We start from the raw sequence: 11,262 nt of genomic DNA on the forward strand, positions 1-11,262 counted from the left end.
ATTCTTTTAGTAAGAGCTGTATTTGATTCATTGTGAAACAAAAAAATAAGCCAAACTTTGCAAACTTTAATTTTGCAGTGACAATTACAAAAAAAAAGTTTTCATGTTATTCAATTGTCACATCTTTTTCATCAATAAACACAGCCTTTAAACATTCGCCACTCTGGAGGAAAAAAGTGGGAAAGTTAGACTAGTAAGGTGGTAGAAACGTCTTTGGCAATAAAAACTTCAAACAAAACACTTTTGACAGCTCTGGATTTGGATTTGTGGAATTTCTGATACTCATTTCGGAGCTCTGTGGGTTTAAGGTCACTGCTTTGACTGAGTATTTCCAAAAGGTGAATTTTCTTTTTCTGAATTCCTTCTGTGATGGATTTATTCCAGAGGCATTTTCCTGCTGTATCACCCAACTACTGCTGAGCACCACTCTGACTTCATCCCTTTAGAATAATTCAGTAGTGTTGGGGAGTGGTGGAGGCCCTGAGGCCGTGAAGCTAGCCCCACCATACTTCCCTGTTAGGTTGTTGTTTTAATGATGCTCTTGTGCTCTTTATGTACTTTACATCATACTCAGTATTCTTCAGGAATTATTTAACCTGTTTTTTTGTCCGTTCTGCATTGAGCCTTTAGAGTCATCCTGGCTGGGTGTTCACACCTACGTATATTACTTTACTTCTACTTCTACTTTGTATTGTATGTAAGGTGCCTTATGAGTTCACATATGTTTTCATGTCACTGTATCTCCAAAAAAAAGGATAAACAGTTGTTTCAAAACAACAACAACAGGTTTTTATAATACCCCAACACATAAAGAAATGATATTATGTAAGTAAGAGCTCATCAAACATGAAGCTGTTCAGTATCAACATAGGAATAGATTAAAGAGGACACATGATTTTCGTTTTCCTGCATTTGAATGAGCACAGTTAGGTCTCTGAAGTGACAGCCAACTCATACATTTTGAGATAACCCAAAACTGTCACTTTGTGTGGGTCTGAAAATACTTCATTTAAGTGAGGCGTTTAGATTTGCACGGGGCTATCAATCAATCAATCAATCAATCAATCAATCAATCAATCAATCAATCAATCAATCAATCAATCAATCAATCAATCAATCAATCAATCAATCAATCAATCAATCAATCAATCAATCAATAGATCAATCAATCGATCAATCAATCAATCAATCAATCAATCAACCAATCAACCAATCAATCAATCAATCTTTATTGTCACATCATATTACTCAGTAACATGGATAAAAAAACTTGTTTGTGCAGGCTCATCATTTGCAGTTAAAAGATAGACATAAAAACAAAGTGCATAGTGCATGAATAATCTACGTAAAAACATAAAAACAGTAAGTGGAATAAAAGGATAGAAAAAAACGATAAATAGTCTTGGGCTTGTATGTATGATATAAAAGTCTTCAGTTCAGTCTTTCACAAGAACTAGGTCTTGTTCAGCAATCTATTTGCTGACAGATAAAAACTGTTCAGGAATCTGGTGGTGCTGCTCTGTATGCACCGGTACCGTTTGCCCGGCCGTGGGTGCGGCAGTGGCTGGAACAGGCTATGGCTGGGGTGATGGATGTCCCGGATAATGTTGTGGGCCTTAGCCACACAACGTCTCTCGTGAAGTTGGTGGTGGAAGCTCCCCTCCCACGATGCGCTGTGCACATGACATCATAGACCTAGATTTGAGTCGAATGATCCTGCCTTCATCTTCAGTTTCCGCTAATTTCACAAACTGCAGCATTTTCTGTTCCTATACAGTGGATAGAGCAAAGCTGTGTGACAAGAGTTCACAAGAGGCACACCATGCAGAAGGCTGGGTGCGGGTTGGGGAGTTGGGAGGGGTATTGAGATGCTGACTCCACCCACTTAAATCAGCTGCTATGAAGAAGGGAAAACCGGTTAAAACAGGCACTTTTGTACTCTCTATGTTATTCTGACCAAAATATGTGAAGAAATTGAATTAAGATGTCTGGAAAATGTGTCATCTTTTCAAAGAAGGGCTGAAAAAGTCTGCTTAGAAAGAAAGAAAAAACCTATTATCAGCAGTTGGTATGGCTTTTTTCAAGACATTTTAAAAGATTGCAGTGTTTTTCTTCTGTTTTCATATACATTTGACTGTGCCTCAACTTTATTGCATTTTAATTTAAATTAAATGCAGGTTTGTAAGGGGTGGGACAGACAATCGAAGTGCCTCATCGTAATAAGAGGGGAGAGAACCTGCCTGTGGTGGGCAGGAATGTGTAATATTTTACCCTTAAGTGTATAATCATAGGGTTTCGGTAAGCGTGCCCTCCAGTTTAAATGGTATTCCTCGTGTTGATAAACACCTTTGCTCATACATGAGTAACGGAGCCTGGTACCTGTCAGTACGTCTCTGTTCTGAGGCACTGACTCAACAGCAATTTCACAATTCCCTATCAGTGAAAGTACAGAGTAACCTTCAAATGTCTCTTATTTACATCAGAGAGAGAGAAGCAGTAAGGTTCCACTTATCTGTTACCAATATAAAGTTTCAATGCAATGTTTCAGGAAAACGTTTTTTTAATTGAACATATTAGATTTCTTTATATTGCTTCCACACTTCCACAATTATCCTAATAGTGTGCAAGGTTAACCTTTTTAGTCATTTGATATAATCCAGTATATCTTTTACCAGTGAAATAATGACACACTCCATACATAGAGGGATTGAAACTGTCAGGTCCTCAGCGATGACAAAACATAGAGATCACTTCCACCAACTGGCTGAAACAGGCTGAGTTTTCAGGATCAAGTGAGATCATAAGCTTTGTCCCAATTCAGTGGCCTTATCCTGTGAAGGCTGCATTTGAAATCCAGCTGCATCACAGCTATGCAGTGTAGTAGGCTGTCCTATTTCAAGTACTCCTTGAAATGTGGTCTTCAAATATATCCTTATTTTCCTCAGCTCAGGAGGCTGGATCGAGTGCATCCTTTGTGGCATATCATAATCCAAGATTCATCACACAGGTGGCAGTTAACAAACAGCAGCCACCTTTCTTCAATTAATAGAAACACACATGAAGAGTGGATTTCTTGTTTTTTGTTATTGATGTGTAGGACCCATACATTGATTATTCAGGTTTCTATTGGTTTGATCCGCTTTGTTCTGTTTGATTACTCCGATTACACGTTTGCAGGCAGTGTACACGCTTTATAACCAATAAGCGAGTGTAATCGGAAGGCCTTTGTGAGTGAGTTTTGTTATTAAACACCATAAAACTTCCTTTGGACTCAGCAAGCTTCTCTGTCAGCAGCAGCGTGTCATGCAAATATCTAACAACTAACTCTGAAGCGGCCCTTAGAAGGACAGGAAAGCCGCAACATGATGGATCATAATCTGCTACTGTCACAGTTCAGCCGGCATGTCCACATGGAGCAGTCACTTTTAAGCCACAAATAAATGCTGGCTAGAGCAAAGAGGACATTTCTGTTGAACCACCACATGCAGGATTAGCAATAGCTGCTACATGGGCAGAACAAAGATCTAAGGTGGAAGCATTGGTGATCTAAACTTTGAGGTCGGACCACCACTGTATGGGCCCTGCTCATAACCTTCGGGATGGATTTCTAAACAAGGCCAAATGGTGGGAGCTCCCATTTTGGCCATTTTAGGATTGTGTTTTTAATTTTGCAAATTATGTGGGTCTATTTGATTCAGTGAAAGGAAATAGTCACTGGGGTGCGCAGCTGAGGATGAATCTCTAACTTCAAGATTCATGATTCAAGATTCTTTATTGTCATTGTTCATGTTTGTTATTACAGGTGCTTCATCACATGTATTTTTTGCTTATTTCACAGAATGCTGTTCTTAAAAGATTGTAGCCACAAACTGATCGGTGAGAAGCCTGAATAAGCGTCTTTGAGTGCCTTGAAAAGCGCTATATAAATAAAATGTATTATTATAAAATGTTTCCCTTATTAATCCCACAATGGGGAAATTCTTTCTCTGCATTTAACCCATTCTCTAGTCAAACTTATAGCAGTGGTCTGTGCACGGCGCCCAGGGAGCAGTAAGGGTTAAGGGCCTTGCTCAGGGGCCCAAAGTGGTTGACCTTGGTTGCAATCCAGGGCTTGAACCTGGGTCGTCCAGACTCCAGCCCTCCTTTGCAACCACTAGGCTACCACTTCCCTCATAGGTCTACTTTTCTCAACTTCTGATGACAGCAACTCCAGTGTGACAGGACACAATTCAGTTTGGTTACATTTGACGTTACCTCATTCAAAGTATAGACACTTTCTCTGAAGTTTGGATGCCATCACTCATAGCTATAGAGTGGGAGTTGATAGGATGATAGTAGACTCCAGCGAAGGTGATTTAGATATCATGTCAGCGTGCTTTGCAGATTACCAGACAGGGAGGTGTTTTGGCCATGTCCCTTCAGAGGAGGCTCAAGACCCCCCTAGAAAGATAAGCAGAAAATTAAAGCTGCAAGCAGCGATGAACGTGCCCTCACGCGTGCAATTTTCACCCATAAAGATCAAGGACTCAAAACTAAATCCGATGACACCACCCTGACTCTTTATGTCAAACCATTCAAAAAATATGACAGAAAATAGGAACTATCAAATATCGACCAATCAGAAGAAAAGGCAGGGCTAATTTGAACCAATTAAGGTGAAGGAGTCAAAACCGAGTCTGATGACACCACCCCGACTTTGTATGTCATACCATTCAAAAGTTATAGCATAAAATAGGGACTATCAAATATTGACCAATCAGAAGAAGGGGCGGGGCTAAATCAGGTCAATGAAAGTCAAGTACTCAAAACCGAGTCCGATGACACCACCCACGACTCTTTATGTCAAACCATTCAAAAGTTATGGCAGAAAGTAGGAACTATCAAATATGGACCAATCAGATGAAAGGGGGGGCGTCGCTTTTTGGTGTCTAGCATCGCAATGGTAACACTTTTGACTGAGAAAAGTAATGCGCGTCGTCGCAGGATCTAGACGCACATTTTGCATTTTGCTCACACTGATCGAGCTAAATGGTGTCAGTGTGAAAAAACCCTCATGAACGTCCAATGTCTGTTACAAGACAGTTGGGGGAGTGGTAGCCTAGTGGTTGCAGAAGTGGACTGGAGGACCAGGTTCAAGCCCCCAGAATGCAACCCAGGTCAACCACCCTGGGCCCCTGAGCAAGGCCCTCAACCCCAACCGCTCCCCGGGGGCCGTTTATATGGCAGCCCACTGCTCTCTAGTCTAATTAGAGATGGGTTAAATGCAGAGAAACAAATTCCACCAGCCTGGCTGTGTGGTCATTAATAAATAATAATAAAAAAAAAAAGAAAGCTGAAAATGTTGACACTGTATGACATTCTGTGGTAAAATTACATTTGACTATGTTTAGAATGTGACATGCGAAAAACTTCTCATGTCATGTGTTTTACATATTAATATATACAGCTTTTTACAGCATTATATTAGTTTATCTGTTTGTGTATGTATATATGCATATAAAAGTCCAGATGTTTTTGAAAATGACAGTTTTCCAAAGACAACAAAATGTGCTTAAACCACCTTGAGTCCCATTATATTGCATAAATCAATATAAAGGTTACAGGCACCAATTTCAAATGTGTTGGAAATGTCAACTGTCTGCAAACATATTTTTAGGTTCACAGTGTTGTCACAGTTTACATTCAGCCCAGTATGACCAGGGAAATATAACAGATGTTTACTGTTTGAGGTGATAGAGGACCTTGAGAAAAAGGAGATAAGAGGACTTAAATACCAAAACTAGGCGAGTAAGTGCACAGTAATCTACTGCCGAGTGCACCTGAAGACATGAAGCTTTTCATTTTCCTTTTTGGAGTGGCAGGTATAGAGCAGATTTTATGAAAAAGGGTAACTGAGTAGCGCAAGAATTTGACTGATTTATACCAGCACTCTTATCATTTTTCAATCTCCAGCTGCCCTCAAAGAGGATGGCAAGATTGTTGGCGGCTACGAGTGCCCAAAAAACTCTGTGCCGCACCAAGTGTCGCTCTTCGATGGGTACAACTTCTGCGGCGGGATTCTTCTGTCTGATGAGTGGGTGCTCTCTGCTGCACACTGCAGATCAAAGTAAGAAACATAATCACTAACATCTTTCTTTTCGCAGGATGTAAACAGGCCACTGCCTGGCATTTATATATTTACGCTACAAGATTTGTAGGAGCAAAGCAGAGTGAATAAACTAACTAAAACATTCAAAATTTTGAGGTCAAATGTAGAAGTCCGACTGGGAGAGCATGACATCTGGGAACCTGAAGGAACTGAGCAGCACATCATGTCCTCCATGTTCATTCGCCATCCTGACTACAATCCCCGCACGCAGGATAGTGACATCATGCTGATAAAGCTGAGTCAACCTGCCACTCTGAACAGCTATGTGAAACCTGCGGCGCTTCCTTCCGCCTGCGGCATTGATGGGACTTTGTGCCAGGTATCTGGATGGGGGAGTATTCGTCCCAGCAATGAGGGTTGTGAGTTCACTCTGTTTATATGAGAACACTTCAAAAACTAAGTAAATGTCAGGCATTAATGATTCTTGTGTCTTCACAGCAAGGTTTCCGCATGAACTGCAGTGCCTGGAAGTCCCTCTCTTGAGTGATGACACCTGCTTTAACGCATATCCTTTTCAAATCACTGAAAATATGATCTGTGCCGGATATCTGACGGGAGGGAAGGATTCCTGTCAGGTAATTTATGGCTTATAGCTGTTGCAACACAAACCAGTTACAACAGTGGCACAATGAAGAATAAGGACAAAACAAACAAAACAAAACTAAATATGTAGTGCAGTGGTTTTTATATTTACTTTCATATTCATCTTTTGCAGAAGAGATTTTTGTATAGATCCAAGATATTTCACATTTTTCCTCCTCAGTTTGATTGTATGTATTTATAGACCGTAATCACAATTAGGCAAAAATAAAATGAATTAATTGAAGAAAATACATAAAAATCTTGAGTCTGTGAAGTACAAATATGGGTAGATGATAGTCTGTGTACAAATAAGTGAGGAAATCACAAAAATGTTGGAAAATGTGTTCCTCAAAAATATATTGGCAGGGATTTGGCTATTTCTTCCTTATACAGTCCATGACAACATTAAAACATTAAAGGAATCCAGAAGACATGTATTCTGTAAAGGGCAAACCAACATTTCCAAGTCTGTTTATGGCACTGCATCAAGAAATTTCATTTGTAAACAGCGTAAGCTGCAGGAGACAGTGTTTACCTTTGGCAAAGTCACTTACACCTGAGTAATGGCAGCACTAATCCGTTCTTAAGGCAACACATGTTGCCTTAAGAAGTAAACCTTATCCATGGATGTCCACGCATTTTTACTACCAGACGCTGCAAAGCCATATTCTGCAGACGTTACCATGGCGTAGCTGAAGAAGACGAGGCTGTGGGTTCTGCACTGCCCTGACCCCGATCGGGAAGAGATTTTCGAAATCAGAAGTGACAATGATGACATCGTACTGCTGCTGGGATGAATGAGACAAAATAATTGAAGGGCTTGCCAGAATAGCTTTAAAATGTTCCGAGAAGGAATTCCAACATTGCAAAGTGGTAAAAGCATTATCATCCCAATTAAAAAACAACAAAAAAACAACAAACAAATGTGCTTACCAACTGAAATGCAAATGTTGTATATTAAGAAATTATCTTAAACTGATGAGCAAAAACATGAAACATCTTTGATTCATGGCACAATTAAAACACCCCAGGGAGTTCAGAGGCTCAGAAGCTCTTAATGCTTTTTATGACACTTTATGTCATAGTTGCCTCTCTGATGATCTCTGCCATGAGCTACACTTTAGCTCTGCAACTAGTTTTGTAGTTGTTGATGTGTGACATTATGACGTAAAGAGCTACTGTACTCAGTCATTGCTGGAAAAAACTGGAATGGGAGTCCAAACTTACTTTGACCGGTTTTGGAGCAGGAATGGGAGGGTGTGAGAGCTTGTTGACACCTTCTCTTAAATGAAAAACTCGCTTGTGCTGCTTTACAATAAATTTTTTTTATTAAGTTTCTGTAAAAACCCCTGCATTTGTTTTTAATATGCATTTTATAGACCTTCTTATCTTTTTTTCAGATTTTTTTTTCTTCAGTACAGCATGTTTACTGCTGAAGAATAACCTGTCATCTTTTTCATCTTTTTCAACCTCAGGGGGACTCGGGGGGTCCCCTGATATGCGATGGAGAGATCCAAGGCGTTGTGTCCTGGGGCCATGGCTGTGCTCTGAGAAATAAGCCTGGAGTCTACACAAAAGTCTGTAACTACGTGTCCTGGATCAAGGAGACGATGAAGTCTAACTGAGCATGTGAGAAATCAAATCTGGATCATAAAAATCAACAACAAGGCGATTTCTTTGTATACAGTGTGGTTCTTACTGGTCTCTGAGTCCGTGGTTGTTAAACATTTTAACCTTTTGCACCCCCTCAAGCCCCCCAGAGAGACCCCAGCACCCCTGTGTTGGTCGCTTTGACAGTTGTTGGTCTCTTATTGTCAGCAATTTCAGCTTCTTATAGATTATGTACTTGCAGGATGTTACTCAACAAGTGAGTAAAGCAAGTGCCTCATAAATATAACACTTTGAAAAGCTGAATAAATACATTTCATAGCAGTTGGCATGGCAGTAAATGACGAATGTCTAGTAGTGTAAGAAATGTTGTTGAATCCCCATGCTGTCATAAAATTTACAGCTAGAAGCTTAATAATGAAAGGGCTGATCATCTTACATTAAAAAATGCTTCTGTAGTGGAAAAAAAACCCCAATACTTAGAGTCACCCAGCAGTAAATCACAAACTGTGGAACATACTGCAACACTGCTCTCTGTGGGTTGAAACTCCGTCAAGCATGCTGATGATAAACTGACACTCCGACATCACTGATAATGAAACACAAAACCTGCTCTCTCGCAGATTAAGACGATGGGATTATAATAACTAATTCAGCAATATCCTAAAACCAAGAAGTCCAGCATCAAACAAATAACATATGCTTAAACTCTTTTAGAAAAACCTCAAAAATGATTGAAGCAATTCTGTTTGCCAGGGTGTGGTGCACAGCTTGTGAGTGAGTCACCAGGCTCTTGCTCCACCGCCGCATAAACACTGGAGCCTAACAAGGTTTCCAAAGGCTTTCGCGTATGTGCAGAAAAAAAATAATTCATTGCTATAGAACAAGGCCTTGAATGGGATGTTATTTGTAGCAACACAGATGTTTGTGTTGTGAGTTTTTCACAAACCGTTCCAACAACTATGTTTACGGGTTCGTTAGAAGCTATTGCAGGTTGATGCGGTTGCACACTTCTGCAGATAAACCCTCAGTACCTATAATCATTAGTTAGCCATATGTTGGTAAAACCCAGCAGTTTGGCCATAATCTTTTCACCTAAAAGGAGAGAAAGGAGAAAGAAATTCCACTAAAATACTGAATACAGTTAACACGTGACATAGCGAATGGATTAAGAAAAAAATAAAAGAATGAGTTGAATAATGCATTCCTTATATTTAAACTATCATATTTGTCACAGGGATTCAAATGGTGTCATACGCTTCGAGAAAAGTTTACATTGACAGTAACACATGGACAGTTCAGGGGAACATAATGAATAAACTACTGCACCATGTTCACAAAACAACCCAGTATTGTAACGTTCATTGATAATAACAATTAAAGAAAAAGTAATGCCCACATTCAATAGCATTTCCTGTAAGCCACCATCCCTGAACAAGAGTGGACTCTCCGTATGACATCAGCATCCTGGTGGCTTCTATTCGTGTCTGACATGAATGTGTTGATGGCTCATGCCAACCCCAGTGGCTAAGGGTGTGGACCCTCATAAGCGGTCAACAGATTTCTCTGCAGAGAACCTCTCCAGGGATATAATCATGGTTTCAGTCAGGACATTGGAGGCAGCCCAGTGAACCATACTGGAGAGCGTTTTATTTATTTAGAGCGATGGTTTATGTTAAAAGAATTAGGCCCCTTTATGAAATCAAAGAAAACGATGGACCTTTCAGTGGAAATGAACGTAGTCAATAGTGTTTACTTGGATCCAAAGGAACAAAGACCCATTTCTATCAAACTAAACTGCTAAAGCCAAAGTTATTAGTCCACTAACGGGGGTAGTTTCTAAGTGGGCACATGTCATGAGGGATCGTTGTCAATTCTTCCACTGCAAATTATTCCAGCTCGTCCAAATTGCCTGGTTTTCAGAACAGTGACCTTGATCTCCCTCCACAGACTCTCAACAGAACTCAGATCTGGGCTCTGAACATTGCACACAGTCGTTGCCTATCAAGGGCAAACAAAATCCTGGCGGCTCCCACCCATCCTGACCATGGAAAGTTCCCCCTCCTGCCCTCAGGCAGAAGGTTTCTGAGCGACAGGTGCAGAACAGCCAGGCTCCATGACAGTTTTTTCCCCCACTCCATAAGACTTTTAAATAAACAGTACCTGTTTCCTGTCTACCCTCGACAACAACTGTCTAGAGTACTGCACGCAGCGTTTTAGTTTTTAGCCTAGTGTTCTTATCTTTTCGTGTTTAGAGTTTTTAGTGTTTTAATTGTTTTTATTGCTTGCTTTGAGCCAGTGGCAAGACATTTCGTTCCACTTGTACTTCGACTTTTGGTATGACAATAAAGTGAACCTTGAACCTTGAACTTTGAACCTTGAAAAGCCACTCCAGCACCTTGATTTAGACGCCCCCAAAACTTTTGCACAAATTTAAATATACATTTTTGTTAACTGTTCTTTCAGAAAACCAAGAGCAGATCTAAAAGATAGACTGGCACCAGATTTCTTTACATTATTCCACAGAGTGTCATATTATTCCCATCTTTTTATGATCCTATGTAACTAAAAAGGTTCCCTCTGCATGAAGCAGCAAAATAGCTGCACAGCATAATACCTCTACGCCCATGTTTACGTGTGGGAACTGTGCTGTTGTAGTTGAGGGTCTCTACCTTCCGTCGCCAAACAAAAGCAACATCCATACCTAGCTCATGTTTGTTCTGATCAGACCAAAAGACAGACCCCATTCATGTATTTAGTCTGGCTTTTATATGCCACTGATCATAGTTCTTTAACCTCTGACTTTGAAGTCCAGCAGCAACTATATTTTTTGAAAATGCTGATTTTTTTGAGGTATAGTCATTTTCTTCTCCAAAGTTTGAAAATCTTTTAACCCCTCTTGAAAAAGTCAGAATAGCCATATT

The 11,262-nt window shown here is 40.1% G+C and overlaps 1 protein-coding gene across 1 annotated transcript; it reads left to right on the forward strand.

Moving 5' to 3' along the window:
- The first annotated feature begins 5,802 nt into the window (after nucleotides 1–5,802).
- Nucleotides 5,803–8,402, forward strand: LOC133428951 (trypsin-3-like). The gene is made up of 5 exons (XM_061716592.1): nucleotides 5,803–5,861; nucleotides 5,953–6,106; nucleotides 6,245–6,507; nucleotides 6,587–6,723; nucleotides 8,206–8,402. Exons 1-5 carry the CDS (start codon nucleotides 5,828–5,830, stop codon nucleotides 8,353–8,355), a joined length of 738 nt encoding a protein of 245 aa, XP_061572576.1. The 5' UTR covers nucleotides 5,803–5,827; the 3' UTR covers nucleotides 8,356–8,402.
- Nucleotides 8,403–11,262: the final 2,860 nt, after the last annotated feature.

This window comes from Cololabis saira, chromosome 3 (genome assembly GCF_033807715.1).
Source record: "Cololabis saira isolate AMF1-May2022 chromosome 3, fColSai1.1, whole genome shotgun sequence".
NCBI classification, from domain to species: Eukaryota; Metazoa; Chordata; class Actinopteri; order Beloniformes; family Belonidae; genus Cololabis; species Cololabis saira.